The sequence below is a fragment of the Schistocerca serialis genome, chromosome 5, assembly GCF_023864345.2.
Source record: "Schistocerca serialis cubense isolate TAMUIC-IGC-003099 chromosome 5, iqSchSeri2.2, whole genome shotgun sequence".
Taxonomy (NCBI): Eukaryota; Metazoa; Arthropoda; class Insecta; order Orthoptera; family Acrididae; genus Schistocerca; species Schistocerca serialis.
In genome coordinates this window covers 96,488,665-96,515,155 of record NC_064642.1, presented here as the reverse complement: position 1 = coordinate 96,515,155, position 26,491 = coordinate 96,488,665, and the positions used below count along the sequence as shown (strand labels likewise).

The 26,491-nt window shown below is 40.0% G+C and overlaps 1 protein-coding gene across 1 annotated transcript in view; it reads right to left on the bottom strand.

Annotated features, from left to right (window-relative positions):
- Window positions 1–26,491, bottom strand: part of LOC126481767 (beta-mannosidase-like) — a 279,943-nt gene that overhangs the window by 152,668 nt on the left and 100,784 nt on the right. The window contains exons 4-5 of the mRNA XM_050105721.1: window positions 17,451–17,650; window positions 10,672–10,930 (exon numbers count right to left, since the gene is read on the bottom strand). Of these exons, the coding sequence (XP_049961678.1) occupies window positions 10,672–10,930; window positions 17,451–17,650 (459 nt within the window). The remainder of the gene's footprint in view (window positions 1–10,671; window positions 10,931–17,450; window positions 17,651–26,491) is intronic.

Here is a 26,491-nt window from a genome sequence, read left to right as displayed (position 1 = left end):
TCATGTGATGTGAAGGAGGTACTGAACAGCATATTTGGTACACAAAACAATGTTTCAGGATTTGATGTGAATGCTAGACAGGGAGTTACCTGTTATTTTTTGGTCTGGAATTTAGTATGTAAGAATGATGTGATTTCTAAAGTTTTGTCTTATCTATCGACTGGGTTAAAATCTATGATACACTATATAATTATGTTCTGTATTAGATTTGTGCTTTACAATTTGATACATACATGCCATGAGACTAAATGTGTAGATCTTTTTGCAACTTTGAAATGGGACAATGTTCATAATTGGTACAGCTAAGATTACGAATAGTACCTGAGCATATCTGTGTGTATTGCCTTATTAGTCCATTCTTTTCATTGCATTTAATTCTGTTTATTAATTACTTTTTAATTGCACCTGACATAAATCCCACATAACTGACTTAGAAAAGTTACTAAGGAGAATGTATCTCATGTGATGTGAAGGAGGTACTGAACAGCATATTTAGTACACAAAACAATGTTTCAGGATTTGATGTGAATGTTAGATAGGGAGTTACCTATCTGTTGGAGCATGTGATAAGAACCCTAAGGAGGAAACTGAAAGATGTGGGTGGATCCACTCCCCACTCTGCTGTACAGCTGTACCCTGCTACATCAGTCGACTTCCAAGATATCATGGGTGCTCGGTAAAGTACTCTGTTGACTGGATCTGTGTTGTGACTGATATTTGTGAATTTTTAGCCAAGACTGCTAAAGACAGGCTTATTCAGCATAAATTCATGTTTTTTCAAGTAGGGGGATTGAATTTTCAATGCATTATGTAACTTTAAATTACTATGTATTTTTTTTTTCATCAATTTTAAATGAATCTTCTAGGTGTTTGTGTATGTAGCTTAGTTTGTATGGACAATTAGCAAATAGTGTGGAAGACATCTACTAAATAACAATATAACAAGATGTATACATGTCTGCTTTTCATTTTGGTCCTCAAACTACTGGATTGTGTCTTCATTCAAAGCTATTTGTGTGTGTGTGTGTGTGTGTGTGTGTGTGTGTGTGTGTGTGTGTGTGTGTGTGTGTGTGTGTACTCAAGGAGAATGGAGAATGTACAACCATTGAACCACTGAATGAGGCTAGATGTTTCTTGCAATTACTCTTTGCATATGACTGAACTTACTGATATGATTATGAACTTCATTCATTTTATGGTATGAAACGGTTTTTGCTGGTTTGTACCTGGTGTGGTTTGGATTCATGGATCGGTCCCCACATCATAAACTCAGGCCCTCATATTTTTCCATTAGTTTGTTCTTTCATGAGTCAACATATCCTTGAATATTGGTTTATGTGGCTGACTGATTCCTACTCATGATTGAGTATATTCCTCTGGTGTGTACCCATCATTTTGAGTTTTTCGAGTCAGCTCACTTGTCATACACTTAGGTCCTGAAACTTTTTCTCTTCTCTTTTGATGATTTTGAAAGTTTGATTGTATGGATATTAATGTACAATTTATAATTCTAGTAATTTACATTGTCTTTGTATTTACTTCTATAGTTTGGTGGTGTAATGTTGTAGTTTTGACCTTGTATTATTTGTCTTGTGACAGTATGTTCTACAGACCTGAAAATCTGAATACCATATCCTGATATATGTATAGATTATGATTTGTATAGTAAATATTTTTCTTATGTTTTCTGTTATATGTTTTGTATCAGATACTTCTAAACATCTATCTGGTATCCTGGGCATCATTATGAACACCATTTGGCAAACTTTGTAGTCTGCCACAAAATATTGTAAACATCCTGTTTCCAAATTTTGTGAGGGAGATATTGTAATGGGACTCCCTTTTCTAACATAAACTTTTTTTATAGAAGTAGCTGATACCAGGATTAATCCCAAATCTGGCATAGGTGAATATTCTCAGCTGTTTCACAGAAAGAATTTCATTTGATTTTGTATATCATGTATTATATTTCAGGTTAAAATGTATAAAAAGAAATTAAATAGTTACAATCAATACAGCTAAAATTATTCTTCTTGTAGAAATATTTGAAATTATGAAGTATCTGGCATATTTAAAATTCACATTAATAATTGCACAGTCTAACACTAATTATTAAATTTATTTCTGGATTAATTTATAAAATAATCTTATAACTTGGTGATGATTCTTCTTTTGTCAAGAAAGTATGTAAACTCTTTCCCTTTGTAAGCTATTTGGAATATTGTGAGTATCACAGAATGTGAGAGTAGTGGTCATGCCTCTGATGAAAGTGCATGTGTTTTTTTAATTTTGTCTATAACAATTTAATTGATGATTTTATGAAAATGGAGATTGTGAAGTCAGTGTGGTATAGAAGAATGGGATAAAATAAAAAGAATTCATAGCAACAGAAAAAATTCCATTAGTTATTCAGTTCAATAAGAATATATAAAATCAAAATTGCAGCTGCATTGTACAATGTGCCCCTACATGCAATAACTGCAGCCAACAACAAGAAGTGAAGATGAAGATAAGTAAAAAGTTTTTCTCTTGTATATCTTACACCTCTCAAAGCTTTCAAAACTTGTCCACAGACAGAGAATTTTAACAGTGGTGTGTGGGAATGTAAGATTACAAGGCCAAGTATGCTTTCACAACCATTTACGCTTTGAGTGGGCTAATGAACTAAATGTTCAAAATAATTTTCTGAGAAAGTATTCAGTACAATTTCAGATGACATTTTATTCTTGCCGCTGGCTTTAAATATATAATTTTTTCAGCACATCGACGATAGATCGAAGTCACCACCAACTATAATTGTATGAGTGGAGTACTTATTTGAAATGAGACTCAAATTTTCTTTGAACTGTTCAGTAACTATATCTTCTGAGTCAGGGGTCGGTAAAACAATCCAATTAATAGTTTAGTCTGATTATCAAGTGTAACCCCTACCCATACTATTTCACAGGAACTTTCTACTTCAGTTTCACTACAAGGTGAACTACTCCTGACAGCAATAAATACTGCACCACCAACTGTATTTAGTCTATCCTTCCTGAACACTGTTAGGTTGTTTGAAAACATTTTGGCCGAACTTATTTCTGGCTTTAGCCTGCTTTCTGTACCTATAACTATTTGAGCTTCAGTGCTTTCTATTAGGGCTTCGAGCTCTGGTTCTTTCTCAACACAGCTACGACAATTTACAGCTACAATACTGATCTTTTCTACAACTACCTTACTGTGTTTTACCTGCCTCCTTCTAGACAGACACCCTATCTGTGGTTTCCTGAGATGCTCTAGCCTAAAAAATCACCCAGACCCTTCCACACAGCCCCCGCTACCGGTGTAGCCACTTCCTGTGTGTAATGGACTCATGATCGTTTAAGCGGAACCCGGAAATCCACCACCTGATATCGCATGTCAAGGAATCGGCAGCCTACATGGCCACAGAACTGCCGGAGCCTCTGATTCAGACCCTCCACTCGGCTCTGCACCAAAGCACCACAGTGGTTCCATCGATGATGCTGCAAATGGTGAGCTCCACCTTAATCTCACAATTTTCTGATACCTCAATCAGATTAAAAGTCTTAGAACAAAACAAAGATTCAGATATAACTGTATTCCCAGGATGTAGGCTTAAAACACTGGAGGAATGTGTCAATATTTTCAATGAGCAAAAGGTACGACAAAATATTATTTTATCTCTTTCATCAAGTATTACAGCTAAACATTCTATTTGGGGGACAAATGGTGTTTCGATAGTTACTCCTAGAAATGAGAACAACTCTGTTATCAGTTATGAACTTGTTAATGATAAGATCATATTCATCAAATTGAATTCTCCTCCATGTGTACTCTAGATCATTCAGATATATGCCCCTACTGCTGCAGCATCAGATTGGGAGATAGAGGAGTTCTAAACAACTAAAACAAGTCTTTAGTAAGAGTCCTAACAAAGAAGAGGCAATAATTCAAGGAGACTTCAATGCTAATACTGGAGATAGTACCCAAGCCACATATTTCCAATTTGTGGTCGGACCTTTGGTCTGTATGGGAGAAATGAACAAGGCAGGCTTTGTGTGGGTAATGATATGACTGGCTACAACACTATGTTCCAACATCACCCAAGATGATTGTACACTTGGATACCATGTGATGATAGATTTAGAAACCAGATTGTCTTCATCCTAGAGCAGAGTTGCTGGAAGATTTGGTCTTAGACTGTAAGAACTTCCATGGAGTTGACTGTGAAAATGATTGCAATCTGCTGTCCATGAAAATGCAGATTAAGTTAAAATCCATGAAGAAAAGTGGAGAAAGACACCTAAGTCTCACAAACAAGGAAGTTCTTTGACAGTTTGGTGTGCCCAAACCCCACAACATCAGTCTTGTTGAGAAAAAAAGAGCATCACAAAAATAGGACCAATTGAAGGAGGTAATTTCCTTGTCACTTTCAACATAAGAACAATCACAAAAGTGCAATACATCCATGGATATCACAGTCCACACTGCAATTAACTGATGAGAGAAGTGACCTGGTATCCCAGAGTCAAGACAGATATAAGAACCTGTGCAGAGAAATACAGTGGAATTGCAGAAAGGACAGGTCACACTTCGTTAACAGTATCTGTAATGAGATAGAACAACATTATAATAACAGCCAAGTATGTGATCTTTTCAAGAAAATCAACAGTGTCACCAGTGAATTTAATCTTTGTACATGGGTGGTAGATGATGAGAATGGCAACCCTATTGGGGACAAGGAAGACACCATTGTGAGGTGGAATCAGTACTGTGAAAAGTTGTATTGTGGAATGAACAGTGTCAGAATCTGCACTCTTATGTAGCAAAATAGAAAAGGAAATTCAACATCTGAAGAACAATAAATCCCCTGGTCTAGACAGAATATCTGGAGAGATGATAAAAGAAGTGGGGCAGTAAGGTGTTGATGTGGTGCATTCATTGTGGGTGAGAACATAGGAAGCTGGGGAGTGTCCAGACCAATGTCTGAAGCTATATATTCAGTCTCACATGGCCACAGAATAAGCAGGTTTCACTAAAAGGTAAGAAACTCTAAATAGATTATCAACATATGACAAATAATCCAGAAATCATGAGTTCTGTGTTCCTGTTTTCATCTGCTTCCTTGGCTATAGGAAAGCTTTTGACTGTGTTGTCTGGGAAAAGCAGTGGCAGATGGTTGCAGAGTTCCACACTTGACAGCATTCATCAGAAGTCTATTCAATAATTACCCCATGGCTATGAAGAGAAGTGCTGGAACATCTTATGTCCTCAGTGGATCAAAAGACGGCAGACAGGGCTGCTCTCTGTCCCACATAGTATACAACATCTGTGAAGATCATGTCTTAGGAATGCTGTTGATGGTTGGAGTACAGGCATGTCAAATAGTGACAGAACTAGTAACAACCTCTGGTTTGCTAATGACACCACGCTTTTAGTTAGAAAGGAAGATAAACTTGCTGAGCTGCTAACAAAATTAAGGACATTAGTCCATCATATACATCAGACCTCAATTCGGCAAGTCCAAACTCAGGATAAATGATTGACAAGCATAGGTTCACCTAAAAGGTTAATTAAAGTAGCTGGAAGTCATGCATTCTTTCATCTATCTTGGGTCAACTATCCATGATGTGGGAAGCTGTGAAGATGAAATGAGAAGACAGATGACACTAGGGCAAGTGGCTGTGAAGAAGCTCACCAAGATCTAGCAGAACATATAGCAATAGTGAACATTACAAAGACCCTGCTTGTTGAAACACTCATGTTTTTTGCTTTCTTTTATGGTTGTGAAACATGGACACTTAAGATTAGAGACAAGCGGTGTATTGATGAATTTGAGGTTTGGTGCTAGCACAGGATGCTGCATATAAAATGGATCAAAAGAAGAACAAATGTGTCCATTATGGAGATCTTAACATCATCATATGTGCTATTCGTATTCAAAATATGTCACTTACATATCCATGTACAATCCTTCGAGATCTTTGAATCATCATATACACACTGCTCCCACCCTCCCTCCTCTGTTGAGATTTTAAAATTGTAATGATGCTACTTGTACTGAAATATGTCACTTTTATTCCCATGTCCCCCTTTCTGACATCTCTGAGCTGTCAAATATGATACTCATATTGAAATATATAACACTTGTTTTGAGATAATATCTTGTGTGTTCCTGTTTGAGAGCTGCAGCCAGTCTGTTACATTCCCATCTGATAATAATTCACATAAGTACTTAGACCTAAACTTTGGCAGAGTCACAGTTTGAGAGAGATGGGTATTCTTATTTATAACCACATGAATAAATTCTTGATATATAATCATGTTCATCAGACATACTGTTTCCTCACACTGAGTTAGTTCAGTAACTATATACAATGATATTATGCTTCTAATGTTTATTGAGTAAGCAGCTGGCAGGCTGTAAGTTGCCGACATATATCAGTCTTGCATTTGACCTTCACAGACAGACAACCTCCAAACCTAATCCACAAACAAATTTCCTGTGCCATATATTTACACTCCCACAATCCTCATACCACCCTGAAGAATCAGCTACAAAGGAGTGCCCCAATCACCATCTAATATTCCCCTGGACTGGAACAACTGAACCCTATCCTCCACCTGGGATTTATCTCCCATCCTGTCCTGAAATGATCCTTCCCACTCATCCTAAAGTGGTGTTCTGTCACCCAGCCAATCTACACAACATCCTAGTTCATCCGTATGCCAATCCTTCTCTGAAGTTCTTGGCACAGGAATCATGTCCCTGTGGCAGACCGAGGTGCAAGGCCTGCATAATCCATGAAGCCAGCACATCCTACCCCACTCCTGCGACAGGCATATCCTACCCCATCAGAGGCTGGGCCACCTGTGAAACCAGATGTCCACCATGACGAATGGTCACCGCCAAACGGTTGTCAAGAACAAAGTTGTCCACCCAGTGGTACAGTAAGCAGCTGAGCACAACATGCTCAATTTCAATGGTTGCTTCACAACCCAAGCCATTTGGATCCTTACCTGCAGCACCAGCTTCTCTGAACTGCGCAGATAGGAATTATCCTTACAACACATCCTCTGTCTCCCGTAATCATCCTGGCCTCAATCTTAGGTAACCCACAGCCCCTGCACCCTACACCCAAAAGTTTCCCCTTTCTCTGACCTGTCATCCTCTCCCAATTCATGTCCTCACATTGCCTTCACCATGCACCACTTCCCATCAGCTGCTACAATTGTGCAAACCCATAGACCTGCCAGCCCTCCTCCCGCATTCCCAGCTGGTAAACCAAATACTTCACTCTGAGCCACTAGCTATCCACCCCTAGTCCTCTCCTTGCCTCCCACCTTCTTCTCCCTCTACCTACCCTACCAAATACTATCCCTACTACAACCTGTCCACCTCGTGAAAAACAGCATTGGCACTGTTAGTTCAGCTGGTGGCGTAATGTAGGGGCATAGTTTCTCTCTCTCTCTCTCTCTCTCTCTCTCTCTCTCTCTGTGTGTGTGTGTGTGTGTGTGTGTGTGTGTTTGTATTTTACTTTATCTCATCAAAGGCTAACTCCAAAAGCTAGTAAATTTTCTTTCTTCTGTGTGCCTATTAACAGCCCACCAAGATCTAGCAGAACATATAGCAATAGTGAACATTACAAAGACCCTGCTTGTTGAAACACTCATGTTTTTTGCTTTCTTTTATGGTTGTGAAACATGGACCCTTAAGATTAGATACAAGTGGTGTATTGATGCATTTGAGGTGAAGAGGTGAATGCTCTCCTTTAATCCAAAAGTATTTACAGTCTTGTGTCTTTATTTCTCAGTAGTCATACAGTAACTTCAAACTTTAAAATAGTGTACATATACCACAATAAGTTTTTCCATTTGGCTTCAATGGAAGTCAGGCTTGTACGAATAAGAATGCTAATAAATATTTATATCATAAAAAATCACATGATAATACTGAGTAGTATTAATATACTTTCACATTTATATTTGAGTAAAAGTTATTAGGAGTTTGTTTCAGTGTTATTTTCAGTGCTGCTGGTCAAAGTAACACTCATAACATATTGAGTAAGTGATGTAAGCTATGATATTTCCTGCTCTGAGGCCATTTTGTTATGGAATGTAATCAAGGTGACCCTACATTAACTGAGTGCTTAATAATTATTTCATCTTTAACAGCTATGATTGGAGTTCTTTATATTGAACCCAGTGACAGTTGCTTATCATTTTGGGTTTATTTCTTAAACAACAGTACCGCAAATTGAAGATGAAAAATGCAAATGAAGCAGTCTGAGTGTGGTACCAGACAAAACTAAACAAGGTAAAAAAAACTATTTAAGCCTTGGAATATTTATATGGTTACTTATTTATTAGAGAATATGTAAGGAATTCCACAATTGATTTATTTAATTAACATCATTTATAAATATTTAATTATATAGGATGAATATCACATTGATGCTATTGCAAAGTTATGCATGAATACATGAAAAAGAGAAGTAAACCTGGAAAAAGTAATGCAAAATGACCCATTCATATTTTTTTAAACAAAATTGTTTCTTGGTCAACATGTAATTGGCACTGGCATGGAAGAGTAGGGTCCTGAGATCACTTTTTGGAGCCTGTGGGCATGAAGATGGTGACGACCATTCCACAGAATCTATGAACATCACTATCTTCCAGTTTACCTGTGATGCACCCACAGGGAGGGACTCTGTGTTGTAGACTGGAAGGGTATCTGTCCTTGGGGTTATTGTCTTTTCTCCTAAAGTCTCAACATTCCTGATCTCTTCTTTCCTTTTTTAGTTCACTCTTTTGGGTAATGGTTCTATTTTCCCTCTTCCATATTCAATAATCCTTAGAGAGACTCCTTTCTTTTCTGCATAAGTTTTTTTCCAACATATCATTTTTTTGGCAAAATTAACCAGGATTACAAATTCACAGTGATAAATGTTTACATGGACCTACTGCATTAATCAGAAAGGTTGTGTTTTGTGTTAAACAGAAAAAAAATTACCTCTTCAGTTAGAAACAGAATAAGCCTTCCTGAAGTACAAAAGATTCAGTTATAGCATGAATTTTTGTTTATATTTTCTAAAGTTCTATGTATGTATGTATGCCCTCTGGAAAGAACTGATGCATTTGTCCTTAAAATACATGTTGTTGTTGTTGTGGTCTTCAGTCCTGAGACTGGTTTGATGCAGCTCTCCATGCTACTCTATCCTGTGCAAGCTTCTTCATCTCCCAGTACTTACTGCAACCTACATCCTTCTGAATCTGCCTAGTGTATTCATCTCTTGGTCTCCCTCTACGATTTTTACCCTCCACACTGCCCTCCAGTGCTAAATTTGTGATCTCCTGATGCCTCAGCACATGTCCTATCAACCGGTCCCTTCTTCTTGTCAAGTTGTGCCACAAACTCCTCTTCTCCCCAATCCTATTCAATACCTCCTCATTAGTTATGTTATCTACCCATCTAATCTTCAGAATTCTTCTGTAGCACCACATTTCGAAAGCTTCTATTCTCTTCTTGTCTAAACTATTTATCATCCACGTTTCACTTCCATACATGGCTACACTCCATACAAATACTTTAAGAAATGACTTCCTGACATTTAAATCTATACTCGATGTTAACAAATTTCTCTTCTTCAGAAACGCTTTCCTTGCCATTGGCAGTCTACATTTTATATCCTCTCTACTTCGACCATCATCAGTTATTTTGCTCCCTAAATAGCAAAACTCATCTACTACTTTAAGTGTCTTATTTCCTAATCTAATTCCCTCAGCATCACCCGACTTAATTCGATTACATTCCATTATCCTCATTTTGCTTTTGTTGATGTTCATCTTATATCCTCCTTTCAAGACACTGTCCATTCCGTTCAACTGCTCTTCCAAGTCCTTTGTTGTCTCTGACAGAATTACAATGTCATCGGCAAACCTCAAAGTTTTTATTTCTTCTCCATGGATTTTAATACCTACACCAAATTTTTCTTTTATTTCATTTACTGCTTTACATATTTACCATGTAACATATTGTTGTGTGCACTGCATTATGCAGATTTTAGCAGTGTCGTGTTAATGAAGGGAGGACTGAAAAGTGTACGAGTTAAATTATGCTTAATGATGTGCTAACAACCAGGTTAGAGTAAGAAGATGTTGTCAGAATCCATAGCATTGTAAGTTCACATCAGCTTTGGATAACCTAATATAAGCTCTACAATGCGTAATTCTATGGTAACAGATATTAACCACAATAAGATACTGGTAAGTCAGTAATAACAATTGCCAATGATAACTGTCTAAGGTGGTGCAAGTAAGTATTTAAATGGTAGACAAAGGTACAATAAACAACTATTTAGGAGTTGGTCTCAAAATAAATGTACCATACAGAAGAGAGAGAGAGAGAGAGAGAGAGAGAGAGAGAGAGAGAGATGTGTGAAGTGGGAAACAGGATGATATGCACTAATATATGTGGTATGAAAGGAACAGAGTAAGTGAACCAAAGAAAGTTGATCTATGCCTCTAATGAGAAAATTGAGAAATTGCATTGCATTCACACACACACACACACACACACACACACACACACACACACACACACACACACACACAAATAGATAAACCACCTCAAACTTTCTACTGAAAAGAGATATATGTTCATATACTGACCTCTGGATAATACCATGTGGCTTCAAACTGAGGATCAACCAATTGGTCTGATGTTATTTTCATCGTCTTTGCTTGATTTCTGTTATTTCCTCCTGGAAGTGTATTTATTCCTAATGTTAACTGATCACACATAGTATCATAAGGAGAAATCTCCACATGCTGAGTTACCTCATACACCTGGCTTGTTTCATTAAACAGCACAGAAACATAGTAATTCTTGATGTAACCATTATTTGCAGCAAGCAGCTCTACATTTTTCCTGGAAATTTAAACAGCTAGTATTAAATTCTTATCTACATTTACACTTACAAGAATGAGGAGCAATCTTAAGGGTGACTACATGGATTAAAGAATTTGAAATAAGAATTAATTTTGTTTCTAACATGCTTTGTTTCTGAGGAAGATGTAATAAGCCATAGCAGATGTATATCTCAGAAAGATCAGCATATATTCGTGTGTCATTGCCAATGGACACAATCAGAGCTGGTGCACTGAAACAGTTAGTGACTGATGCCATTGGCGGCACTTCGAAATTCACTGCCAACCACAAGTGAGGCCCAATCAGCAAACTCTATGTCACCACCTATAAGGTGGACTATTACATCATGATAAGTGGTGGCCACAGGCAGCAACATATGGTTTATGTTTGGCATTAGCATACGACAGTTCTAGTACAGAGTTGCAGGGTTGCAGTTTGTAGTGGAGATCAGCCTGTGAGGCTTAGTCTAAGGATGGAGTCACCTATAGCCTTCACATAGGACTAATATTTACTACAGTGATTGACAGTGTGGCATCCAGGATGGACATAGTCTAGTTGACATTGTATTCAGTAACGAAGGCCTTGACAGACCACTGCTTAGCTGTATCTATCTGCAAGTGCATCCAACAAGATGCTGTACAATGTAAGTATTGCAGAACAATAAAGTATATATTTGTGTGAGACTAATTTGTTTGCACTGTCACAGTTTCTCCATCTGCCTTGGAGCTCCTAAAGCTAACACAATATGTGTGAGGCATTATACTCAGATGACCTGTACACAACAACACTTGTATAACTGATAATATGAATAATTTTGAATGATGCAAAGTATGTATTTTTACTTATGACAACTTCAATGAAATCCATCATTTGTATTGGCTGTTGCACAAAACTACTTTTGTCAGTGTAAAGAAATAGACAACTGCTTCCTTCCTTTCACTTTCATCAACTTATATTTTGTTTTCATTGTAACTTCATTTGAGACACAGTAGAATGCAGATGTGCTGTGTGTTCCAGCTTCTAACACTGTTGACAAGTTCTGTGTCATCTATCATATTTTTTGACTATAAGACACTATAGACTATAAGATGCACCTTAATTTTTAAGCAATTAAAAAACATTTTTACCATTTTTATTATTAGATTACAAAGCCAGACTAATAAAAAATTCTTAGTTCATAAAACTGAACTGATTTTTAAAATCCCTGAGAATCATCATCTGAACTTTCTTCTTCTTCTTCTTCTTCTTCCTCTTCACTGTCATTGTTGTCTTCTTCATATATAAGATGGTCTTCACTGCCATTGAGAGTCTTACTTAAGATATTCTTCTTGAAAGATTTAAAAATAATGTCTTCTCTCACTCTAGGCCACAATTTTTTTATCCACTAACACACTTGTTTGATTGTACGTTGTATTAAAGCTCTGTTTGGCATGAATTCATTTTGGGTTTCATCCATCATCCATCTGTTCCAATTCTCTTTCATACACACTTTAACTGGTTCATTTATTGAGACATCAAGAGGTTGCAGTTGTGAAGTAAGTTCTCATGTAATAACAGCAAGCTCTGTGTTTCCCTGTCTCAGTTTCTTGTTCACATAATTTTTCAAATGACTTCTAAACTGATCTAGCACAAGAAGAGAACTCCTCTTCAATAAAGCACCTTTCCTCCTCTCCCACACTCTGTAAACCCATAATTTCGTACCAGCCTTGTCCATCAAACCCTTGTATGTACATGAACAACAACACCCAGGAGTATTTCAGAAGCCTTTGGCATTGTTTTGTGCTTGAAAATTATTGCTGGATTAAATTTAGCACTGTCAGCACAACATGAAAGGACAACAATGTAGTGCATTTTTTTTATCTCCACTTGTTTTTATAGTTACAGTTCTAGCATCTTTCATGGCTTCAGTTCTGTTACTTGGCACATCAAATGTCAGAAGAGTTTCATACATATTCACTATTTGGCTTAGTTCCATATTGGTTTTCTTTCAATATTGAATAATAAATCAATGGAAAGATAATATTTTGTCTTCATACTCTTGTGGAATTTTCTTAAATATTTTGGTTTTGGTGTGCGTGCTAAGTCCATGACACTTCAGAAACTTGTAGCACCAACCAACTCCACCCTTAAAGTCTGTTGAGTTCCACTGTAGCACTAGCTTACGAACATGTATTTGATTAATTTTGGTATTAATTCCAATGGTATGATGGCAGGAGGGGACTGGAGCAATGGGGTTGGGGATAAGGATAAGGGGACAAGGCAGTGGCAACAACAGCCAGTGATGGGCCAAGTGACTCAAATACCTGGTGCACTATGATGACAGTGGCATTGATGTCTGTATGGTTCCATACAAGAAACAATGTAAAGATCGCAGCAGGAAATGAGAATTCCAGATGTGAATTAAATGCTTGTCCAGCATGATGTGGGATGCTACAGGAGCTGGGTGGGTCTCATGTTGGAATAGTGGCCGGGAGTGCTGCATTTTGAATGATGCCAGTTATGTGATGAGGCGCTCTTTCAATTTACTGTACTTGTTGAACTGCAGAGGGCTAGGGATGGTGTTGTAAGCTTCTGCCATGGCAGCAGACTCGAGCTTGGTGATAGTAAGGGTGAAGTTTGTTGTGTCATTCATAATTCCAGACCTGGCAAAGATCACCTTGACAGAGAAGAACCATCGGCACAGGCCACAGGTGTCAATGGTGAGGAGATGGGTAAAAGCTCTGTTTAACAGATAGGTTGATGATGTGACTGAGGCATAGAGGCACTCAAGAGCTGTGCAAGCTGCCTGATCCAGTGGTTTGGATGAAACACATTCCGATGTGGATGACATTTCAGGTGTCTGCACAGTGGAATGTTTCCTTGATGTAGACTGCATATCAGGCATTTTTAGGATGAATCTGACTGGGATGGAGAATGGAAACAATGAGTAAAATCTGGATGGAGCTTATGGAGCAACACAGAGGTGCACAAAAGACTATCTAACAGGGAATGTGCACTGAATGTAGCAATCTTTTGGCAGCACTAACTATTTATTAAGGTAGAGGTCACTGTATGACATATAACAATAACAAAAGGGGCATGTTCAATACAGACACAATTTAGGTGTGATCACACTGTGAAAATTCTCAGTTTATCAGTGCCAGTATGGGAATGAACACATGCTTAAAGTTTGTAGGCCTTCTCTTGAATTACACTAAGTCCAAAAGCCCAACATGGACACATAAAGTTCATCACTAGCGAAGGCCAAGGGTAGCTGCGAATAAAATTAAGGGGGAAACTCACAATACACTGTTGCATGTAAAAGGAGATGCAAAGCTGTGTGCTAATTCTAGGGGACAGACCACATGGGTTCTCAGTGCTGGAACAAAGCAGTCCAACATACAATGTGTTTATGTGTGCTGCCAAACATGGGATTTATGTCCTCCAGAAACTGACAGGTGACTCCCCAAAGCATTGTAAGGAAACTGAAAGGAAAATGGCATGCGAGTCATGAACTACTGGATTGATCCTCCTCAGGAAGCTATTGCACTTGCTAGCTATCTGCCCCAAGTGATGGCACAACGTCAACTCATCCAATTTGTTCTCGAATATACAGCACACAGCTCTCTCTGGGTCCTCACTGAGAGTACTGGTCGAAAACGAAAGGTTTCACACACAGAAGCACAGGCTCACAATCACTAGCATTGGTTCACAAACACTAGCACTGGTTCACAAATAACAGCTCTGGTTCACATTGAAAGGCAGAGCATTTGCATATATATTGCATCAACCTTTTGTCACTTGCACTTGCCGAAGAATGCCTAGCTCACGAGTGGATGGGAATTCTGGATGAAAGATGATAGGTAGCCTGTGGTAGAGGTGAAAAGAAATTTCAGTTTGCAGGTGTCCACTACAATGCTGATACTTCGAGAGCATGCGTGTGTGGATGCAAGAGAAAATCATCTGCTAGAGCAAACAGAGGGGCTCATAAAATTTATAAATGAGGTAGTTATGCCCATCCCTGATACAAGTCTTGTCCGAATAGTCATACATGCAGCTTCAGTTCCTATCTCAGTAGATATGAAATCCTTTTCAACTGCAACATATACACCACCTCTATTTACCATTAGTCAATCCTTTCAATAAATTAAATTTTGACTAATTGTCTCACTATTACCAATTTTGGGTTTTAATAAACTTTCTGTACTAGTATTATGTGAGCTCCACTGCTTTTTAGGAGAACTTCAAGTTCTGGGACTTTGATGCACATGCCTCAGCAGCTAACGAATAGGAATTGAATACTCTCATCTATGGGGGTCATATGGAGGCAGGGGTGGGGGTGGGATGGGGATGATGGGGATGGCACACCTCTTTCAATTTTACTCATAATTCCGGGTCTGATACAGCTACTGTTATCAGAATTGGATGGTGAGTTGCCTACTCTAAAAAGCCCTTGTGTGCAGCCCACACAAAGTCATTTATTTTGGTATCAGCCTCTGATGTGCAGAGTACACAGGACCCTACACTTCTCAACTTCATGGTTCAAAGCTAGGAAGTTGCAGCCTAGCTTGTCACAGAACCTTCAAAGGCTCTGGTTCAAGTCTTCCAATCGATGAAATAGGAGGCTGTGATCAGTTCTGATCCTGCCTTTTGCAAGCAGTGCACTATCAATTGAATTATGGCACCTGTGGAAGTCCTGACTGGCTTAGAGTTTCAACTTGTCATTCATTTCCATCTGTTCCTTCTTTATAGTGTGTGCTCTGCTAGAGATGAAAAATGTCACTTCTTTAACACCATTAAGGTTGTTTTTAAGTCAAACTCCTTGCTGAATCTTTTTGTCCACAGGTGATGGTCCAAAACAAACATGGAGCCTCTGTAGTTTATATACGTGTGCTGATGAATGAGTGACATGTCGAACCTTTCAGACAATGTGTAAATTGTTTACAAATAGTATAATTAGTATAGTTTCTTTTTGTGAAGATGAAGGAATACGTCCTAATTAGTTATATGATCTAACCATTTAATCTACAACGTTCTTCAGTGGTGCCACATTTACAGAGCTTCTGTTCTCTTCGTGTCTGAACAGTTTATCATCCATGTTTTACTTCTCTACAAGATACACTCTTGACAAATACCTTCAGAAAAGACTTCCTAATATTTAAAATTATATCTGTTATTAACAAATTTCAGAAATGCTTATCAACACATGTGACAGAGGAAGCACCAACTTGTCAGCATCTGAGGCAGGAGCAAATACATCAAGATAGATGGACTTGTGAACAGGAAAATACATGTGATCAGAGGCTTTTCCAGTGTTTGTGTTGTTTCCAGGGCTCTCAGGTGTCCAGCCGGATGCGATCGTTGAAGTCCCATAATATTCCATCAGAACCACCTGATGATGGTGGAAAGGTTATTCGCCGAAATGTCGTGGGACTTCAACGATCACATCCGGCTGGACACTCGAGAGCCCTGGAAACAGAAAAATACATATTGAATTTCAGCGCTGATGATTTATGAATAGTTGGACCACTCAGAGGAAAAAAAACACACTAGCTCAGTCAGAAATCTTTCTGAAAATGAGGTGGAAGCAACAATAAATGTAACAGGTTTTACATGTACTAGTCTCTAGTCCTTAGTTTACATTTCAAGTTTTAATTTCTCCTGATGAAGGAGCTACCTTCAAGTCACTCTATTCATGTGTCTGACAGCCTTTCTGTAAATGTGCATATCAAAGTAACTGTTAAATAGTAGTAAACGTCCTACTTCAGTACTTCAATAATAGATATTTTATCTTTAATTTTGTATCGTATGCTAAATTAGAAATAAGACAAGTTTATATTATTGTAAGACATCCATTTACTGTAGACTACATTTATCTAAAATGAGTCCATGCACAGAAAACTCTGTGCAAGTAGGAGATGGCAGGCAGAAAATTCTGATAAAATTACAATGGTAGATAGTCAAGCAACCAATAATTAAAATATAATCATGTCAGAGAATTATCAAAATGTATTGCATTGTTATCCATGCAAATTTTCTGTTGTGCATGAGTGAAAATTTAGAGATCAACATGAACACTTTCAGCAGTGCTGGTGGTGTTGGGCAACTGAATCTTCAATTTTTTATTTAGTCAGACGAGACCTGATTGAGGCTATCCATGTAAGTGAACTCACAGAACAAGTACCATTAATCACCAAAAAAATTTTAACAGCTGTAGCATAATGTTAAGATAGGGCCAATTTTACTTTGGCTACTCTGTATAACATGTTGCTTACAGTAGTATGATTGTATACATATAAAGGTGACACTCATTGGAGGTAAGCACACATTTTGTAATTCTAGAATCAGCCACTGTAAACACGCATGAACAGACGCATGCTGCATGCACGCATGCATGCACGCACACACACACACACACACACACACACACACGCACACACATACACACACACACACACACACACACACACACACACACACACACACACACACACACACAAGAACACACGCACACACACATGAGAGAAATTAACTTGCTTACCATATGCTGACTGATGGGAAAGCAGGTCCCCAATCCCAAGAGAAAGATGACTGCATTTTACGCAAAAAATTTACATGGCATTCTCCATGATATTCATCTGGTACACACTCAGGTGGTACAATATAATCTTCTGCCATAAAACGTTCCAAGGCTGATATCACTGCAGACTGAAATCTCACTTCAAGAATGTTTTCTCCCTCCTGTAGTCAGAAGACAGTCCTTATTACCAAATTCAAAATTTTAGACTGATATTAAATGCTCATGAGTGGTAGCAACAGTTCATGAAGAGACATTTGAGGGAATTAGATTTATTAGAAATTTTAGTCAATAAATATGTAATACTGTGAAATCATTCACTCACATTCTGGGAGGGGGGAGGGGGGAGTAGTAGTAGTAGTAGTAGTAGTAGTAGAAGAATAAGAAGAAGAAGAGAGAGGGACAGAGGGGGAGAATAGCAGTATGGAATTAAAATAGAACCTAAAATCTATTTATAGCTCAAATGTCTTTTGGAATTTACTGCATTTTTTATATGTATATTTCGCAGAATTAACCAAAAGTGCAAGGAGGGAAGAATGAAAATTTCCTTAACTGTGAACACAGAACAACAATGATGGAATCCTAAGCAGCTGAAAACAAGCGGAAATATGTAAGGGCTCTTTGAAATTAAAGCAAAAGAATTTATGAGGGTTGTCTGAAAAGTAATGCATCCACCTCAGTAACTCTTCAACAGTTGGTAGCATTGGTACACGGCAGGTACTGGCTTGTTCCATAGCCTCTTCTCTACAGGTCCAGTTGGTGGGAAGTCTTAGCATTTAACGGTTGTGTTGTTACAGTGTAAAGTATGCAACCCATCATAGACGGTCAGTCAATGTGACAGCAGAAGGTGTCACTCCAAAGGAGATTCATCAGGAAATGAAACCAGGTTATGATGATTGTGTTGATGTGAGTACCGTGCATCATTGGGAGAGTAAGTTTAAAGATGTTGAGGCAGGAAAATCTGACCTGTGTGACAAACAAAGAGTTGGATGTCCTGTGACAGCAACCTAACAGTGACAGTGTTAAAGAACTACACCATACTCATTTTCATTCTAATGCCTCAGTGTGTATTGACATTCCATGTGCAATGTACCAAATTATAGACACCCTCCAGAGTACAACAACTGCTGACAATTGCCGCCATATATGATTGCCTTCCATTGCAGAGAACCGATATTTATGGGTTACTGTGGAAAAATCCATCCTACAAGTGACCTTCCTGTGCCAGACCACTTTTTCCACAGCCTAAGTCTGAACTTTACTTTCTGTGCAATACCATACATCACCTGGGTGACGTCACACTTGTCATGGCCATGCTGCAACCTGCACCACGTCATCACAATGATGTCACATCAACAACAGCCTTGCTGTGCTCCATGCTATGCCTGCCACTTGATGTCACTCAACAGGCAGGCACACCATGTCTACCTGCAACCGTGCAGGGTTTTCACACCTCATGATCACAGCATATCAGTATGGTAAGCCTGACCTCAACTATGACCCATGCACTGCGGGAGCACAAAGAGCACCTACAACAGCCGCCATGTTGGGTGAACTACACTGATGCACCATCCACCATGATTGCCACCAACCAGAACTGTCCACCATACCACATTCCTTGGCACGCCACTACTACGCTGTCCTTCATGACGCCAAAGCATCAGCCATGGCAAGTGCCGCATCCCATGATAATCGATCACGACACCTGCATTACTGACACATCAACAGTGATTACCCCACCATGATGCCAGCTGCTGCCTCTATCAGCACCACCAAATGGTGCTCATGAAACCACACAATGTACTTCATGTGATTGCAACAACTTCATACTGGTCCCATATCCTCACCACCAAGCAGATTATAACTGGCCACACACCAAGATATATTTGTCACTGCTACAAATAGATTTCCCACAAGTATGGTTCGTATTCTGTGAGTGCATGCTGCAGTCGGCCAGGATCACAGACGATCATGGCAAGTTTTTGGTGCTTTTGAACCACCTTCACACCAACACCAATCTTACCACTGACCTCCTATTGCATGCACAAACCACTGGCAGCTACAAGACAGAAAGACGCTCATACCACAGTGCCTGTCACGTTCACCTGAACAATAACTCCACCTAGCCATCGCTGAGACGTTGCTGGGCCATGATACCCCATTAGTGCTCTGGTGCAGGTTGCAATTCCGAATTGACACAAACCTCTTATGAGATCATCCTCTATGGTCACTATGGCTTCTCGAGCTGCCTGAAAACATTAATCACATCCATGTTAATGCACGGGAACAAACTGCTGGTAACCCCATTACACCTTACTGACCGAATGATTGTCCCCACGCAACATCATGTCTCGATAAACACTCGCATCAGCTCTGGCAGTATTCACTGTGCAGTGCCTGGTCTACTGACAGTTGCTGAGCTGCTCTCACTTCAGCTGAGCCCTTCCATGCCATGCCTGCAGCAGCCTCACAAGACTCCACTGTAGCGATGCACCAACAATCAGATACCATGACGGACCCAAGCACTGTGTTTGTAGAGGAATATAAACAACCACCTGCTGCACTCACACCCAGCTGTTAACCCATGCCTAATCATCTAAACAACTCAGCCGCCCAGAACATTGCTCCTACTTGGCCATACTGCCCCTGCCGGTCTGCTGGTTCAGCGCACCCTTCAGTGCTGATGCATGCTGCAGTCATTGACCCTGGAGCTACCCAAACTAATACAGTGGCCTTACACAGATGCATCAGGTTGCTTCCCTGCTTCAAGCCGTCTCACTATGAAACATGACAACACTCATCATATCCCGTGTCTACATTCTAATGGCATGTGGCTCTTCGTCTACAACAACTGTCTTAGAGTTTACTTCCTAGTCAACATGGGCACTGATGTTAGCATGCTGCCATCTCAGCTGGCACCTGGAAATTGTACACTATCTGCTATACAACTACACGTGATGAATGATTCAGTGATTCCCATGATAGGCACAGCTTCTGTCACAGTTCAACTGGACAACCATACCCCTCACCCATGGACATTTTTCATGGTTGATGCCATGGAGCCAGTGTTGGGCACAGATTTTTTGAGGCATTGTAATATTCTGCTGGACGTGGGTAGGGCCTTAATAATACATCATGACTGCCACATGCCGGTCAGTCCAGTAAAAAGTGACAACCCACAGATGGATGAGACACCACCACCTGCTCCTCCTACCTCTGAAACAGGACTGAAACTGGCGTTACCAGGCATTGTTTGAGGAGTTTAAAACCATGACTACTGTGTACACCAACCTATGCTGCACCAATGCTCTCTCATGAGCAGCTAACAAACACATCTGCAACCACTGCTGCAAAGTCACGGCACAACTGCACATCACACGGCAACAGCTGTTGTTGCACCAGCAACAATGAGAGCTGCCCGACTGAGATGCCACCAGGCCTTGAGAACCACATGTCTCACCAGTGCCTCTTACTTCTGGTGATGAGTCTCCTGTGAGTGGACGTCACAAAAACAGTGATATTGCTCTCATGAGTGGGTTGCGTGTAAACAATGATATCGCCTCTGCGAGCAGATCATGTGCCTCACATGCTCCTCCACATCAGAATCACAAAAAGATTAACATCGTACGCAAGAGTACTGTACACAGAATTAATACTACCCTGATCTGACACCAGCCCCACTGCCATGCCCCTCATAAACTAAAGGTGGCCAAGGCCATGATCAAGGAACTGTTGCCTCTTTACATGAGGGCAACAGCAGGCCATCAGACAGTGCATTGGCCTCACTGACTGCTATGAGAATGAAAAAAGATAAAACGTGGTGCCTGTGCGGGGACTATAGACATTTTAATGCATGCCCCATCACTGATAGTTACCTCATGCCCAATACTGAGGAGTTCTCCAAGGAACTGGCTGGTGCAACCATGTTTCCTGTGATAGACTGCAAAAGAGCTTATTCGCAGATCCCAGTGGCAACAGAGGACATCCCAAAGATGGCAATAATTACACCATTTGGCCAATATGAATTCCTCTTTATGCCCTTCAGACTAAAGAACATAGCACAGACTTGGCCATGATTCACTGAAGGCTTGTTTTTTACCATGCACTTTTGCTGTTACTTGGACGATGTAATTATCTTCTCAAGAACAGCTTATGATTATGAGAAACACCTCCAAGCAATATTCAAAAACTAGCAGAGCATGGTGTTGTGGTCAACGAGGACAAATACCAACTCCGGAAAAAATGTGTTACGTTCATAGGCCACCTCATTGATGCTTCAGGCATCTGCCACACCCTGGAAAAGATAGACCAAATGAATAACCTACCACCCCTGATGGACTATCAAGAGTTGTACTGTTTTTTTAGGGGTTATTTAATTTTTACTGACAACACCTCCCCCATCCCACAAAAAAAACTTCTGCCACTCACAGAGTCACTCTTCAGCAAGAAGGCAAACATAAGCTGACTTGGACTCCTGATATGCAAGCAGCTTTCGAGAACATCAGTACTGAGCTTGTGCAGACCACCACCCTCGCACTCCCATCGCTGGATGCCCATATGGTTATAATGGCTGATGCCAGCGACCTGGTGATTGGGGCTGTGCTACAACAGGAAGTCACTGTTGCAACCCAATTCCCATGGTTTTTCTCACGGAAACTTACTGACTCCAAAAATGTGGTCAAACTTCAACTGTGTGCTTTTGGCAATATAGGAGATGGTCCAATACTTCTGAGATAACATTGAGGGCTGGCCGCTTATTATCTACTCAGACAACTGACCTCTGGCTGACGCTATTAAAAATCTGCCAGCCATTACCTCCCCTCAATGATTCTGCCACCTGGACTCAATTTCACAATATATTACAGACGTCCACTATGTACAGGGAGCAGAAAACATGGTAGTTGACTACCTCTTATGACTCGCTGCAGCATACCTTGACTTCGACCAACTAGTGGAGGCACAAGCAACTCATACTGACCTTCAAAACCTGTTATCTGGACATACAACGGGCCTCCAGCTCAAGAAGTGAACCATCACCTGGACAACCAAACTAGTTTGGCACAACAGATCTCTTGGTAGGCAATGATCAGTCATCCCACAGAACTTCAGGAAGACAGTTTTTGACCCCCTCTGCACTTGCCTCACCCTGGACGAGTATGTCCGACACTGAAACTCATAATAGAACACATTGTTTGGACTAACATTAAATGAGACTGCACTGTTCGAAAGAGAGCCTGCATCCAATGCCAGCAGGCCAAGACAGGATGCCATGCCTAACCACCCTTTGGGAAATTCCCCACCCTCAAGGGCTGTTTCCAAGATGTCCACATAGACCTGTTGGGGTCACTCCCAGATTCAAATGGATACAAGTACATCTTATCAGCCATAGTCAGGACAACTCAATGGGTGGAGGCCACACCACTGACTGATATCAGCCAACACTGTCACCCAAGCTTTCATCACACTATGGATTGCACACTTCGGCTGCCCAGAGTCCCTGCCAACTGACCAGGGCTGGCAGTTTGAGTTGGCCCTGTTCTTTGAGCTCTGCCATCTCTGTAGGTGCCACCGGTTCCACACGATAGCCTTCTATCCTCAATCCAACAGACTTACAGAACGGTGGCACCGCACCCTCAATATAGCGCTACAAACAGGAGTAGACGGAGGCCCTCCTCTGGGTGCTGCTGGACATACAAGCTGCCTAAAAAGATTGTATGGATTCCTCGCTGGCAGAGGGGCTCTATGGGGAACTGATCACTCTCCCAGCAGAGTTCATATCACAAACCACTGACCCTGTGGACGTTAACCTGGCGGACCTAGTAAAACGCATCCCACCACCGTCACACCATGCCAAACCATCTTTGTGCACAAGGACTTCCAATCGTGTACACACATCATGGTCAGGACTGATGCTGACACACTTGCCCTCCACCCTGTGTACAGTGGCCCATACAGGGTGTTGAAATGGAGGCCAAAAACTCTTGATATCTGTTGAAATGGAGGCCAAAAACTCTTGATATCTTGCAAGCTGGAAAAAGGACAACTGTGTCACTGAACTGCCTAAAACTGGCGTGGACTTTAGCAGAGACATATAGTGTTTACCCTCCACTGGCCCCAGCTCCAGCCCCTCAAGCCAATTTACAGTTGGCCTAGACCTGTGAGACTACCTCCTAGAAGACATTTCGTAACACTGCAGGCTCATTACTTGTGGTTACGGCCAAATCTGACAATAGACAGTCGGGCTATAGCATGGTCTTGAGGTCATTAGAGCATACCATGCCCCTTTTGCCTACAATTGAAACAACAGGTCTGAAATCCATTCTTCCTTCGTATGGCTATCTGCTCATGTAAGCCTCAGAGCACTCCATAACGATGACTGACACCCCAGACACTGCCACTGGTGGACCTACAACCTTACCAAGACCAGATGACACACCATCAGCCACCAACACCTCAATGGACACTGCCAGTACCCCATCAGCACCGCCACTGACGCCACATGCTGGCCACCTTTTACGGCTGCCCAGGCACCTGGCGGACTAAAATATGGTGGCCGTTGCCATCACCAACAGGACAATGCATCATGACGTACACCAGTCACTGTGCTCCACACTTGCGGGGGGGGGGGGGGGGGGGGAGGGGGGGGGGGGAGGGCTCTACCCACCAATAATATCGTTGCCCTACCGCAGCAACAACAATTGTATCTTTGCCATATCAGTTCTCTGTAGTACACACTCGATGCGATGCTATATATGATGTGCATAAGCTGTGTGAATAAAAGTATTCATAGTCAGTGATGGGAGTGCAAATGGTTATTTATTGTTGTAATTATCATGTCTGCTCCCCACTACGAATAAGTTCTTCATGTAGGGAATGTGAAAACTGAGTGATTCAAGGTGTTTCGTGCATAAAATGGGGCTTCTGGTTACATGAAAAGTGTGTGAAAGCAAATTTGAAATTTATCAGTTATGAATTTCTGTGGACATGCCATGGCTGTTTACATGATGAAACGGTCAATGTTTTAAGTGAAGTGGATGCAAAAAACAAAATTATAAAGCTACTTCAATGTGACATTGAAACACTAAAAACAGAATTATTCACTATAAAAAAAGAGAATGATAGATTGATATGTGCAAACCAGTCCTGTGTGTATGAAATACAACAAACTGAAAAGCAATACGGCAAAAATACATTTATGCCTATGAACACTATAAACAACAAAACATCCATCATTTCTGAAGTCACAATAAGCTCAGCATGCCAAAAATCTGTAGATAAATATGAATGGAAGATGGTGACATACAATAAAAGAAAATAGAACACTGCGGTTAAGCAAAGGAATGAAAATGAGTTTCTAATAATTGGTGACTCACTGCTGAAAAATATTTCTGTCCCCAACTACAAAATCAACGTCAGACTGGGAATTAGAATGAAACAACTAACAAATATTTTAAAAACAAGGTAAAGTCAGAGCAAACGAATACAAAACTGGATTCTGGAACCAAGACTAATTACAGTGGTGTCATTATATGCTTTGAAACAAATTCAGTAAGAAGCACCAGTGACAAAGAAATTATTACCAAAACAAGAAATGTGAATCGCTCGGCAACAAGTATCTGTTCATGATCCCGGCTGATACTTAGCAAAATCATAAAAAGAAGATCAGTGAGTGACAAATATACCTCCAAAATGAACTATGCCATCAAAGAACAGTGTGATTGTCTTGCTGCTGTTTTTATAGACCCAAACAAATTTCTGAGTGAAAACTGCCTCAGAAAGGATGGTATGTATTTAAACTGATTAGGGTCTGTAAACCTCAGCAGAATGTTTACAGAAGTCTGCAAAATAATCAGAAGAAAGGGAAACTGATATGGTCTGATGGGGGTGAAAAACCAATTGCTGCAGCAGAAAAAGCAAAAAATAAGCAACACACAAAAAAGGAGGGACTACAGAATATGCTCTCAGAAGGCAGCACACAACATGGAAGTCAGAAAAAGAAAAGTTGTATAAAAGTACTACATCAGAATATTCAGTACGTTGGTAACAAGAAATGAGAAGCTGAAGTAGTCCTAAGTGAAATGCAACCAGATATGCTATGTATTAGTGAACATGGTCTAACTGAAACTCAGACAGCTAACTTGAAAATAAAGGACTATATCTTATACAGTCATATCTGTAGATCTAAACATACAGGTGGTGGAGTTTCCACTTATATTAAAATAGAAAACAGCCACTAAAGACTGCAAACAGTAAAGGTGTGAGATTACCTATAGCTAGAGAAAAAGACTTTGAAATTACTGGTGTAGTGACTGATGACTTTAGATTGTATTGTGTGTACAGATCAACAAGTGACAAGATTAGCAACTTTCCAAAAAATGGCCAACTTACTACTAAGAATGAATATGAGGAAAAACATCAATATATGTGGAGACTTCAGTGTTGACTGAGAAAATGATCAAAACCAAGAGAAGATTTTGAAGAATTGTTAATACAATACAATACAGAGGCAACAACAATAGGTCTTATTATGAGTCATGTGCAGTCCAAATAAATATCTGATCATCATGGACAGCTGATCTGCTTCTGCAGAACTAAGAAAATAATAGCTGAACCAAGACAAACAACCAAAGAAATCAGGATCATCAATGAACAAAATATTAACATCTTTAAAACAATATTATCCAGGGAAACCTGGAATGAAGCCCTACAGATACAGAATGTAAATGAAATATTTGATTCATTTATTACAACAATTAAACACCATTTTATTGTAGCATTCCCCGAAGTAATGAGACAATAAAAGATGCAGGATCAGACAAAGTGGATTACCAGTGAAATAATAGAACTGCAAAGGAAGCTGTATGATCTGAGGTGGAGAGGAGAAGCTGAAAATTATAAAATGCTACAAAAGACATAAGAAAAATAATATGAGAGGCAAAACCATGAGCAATTAGTACTGCCATAATGAACTCAAGAAACAAGACAGAGGCAACTTGGAACACAAT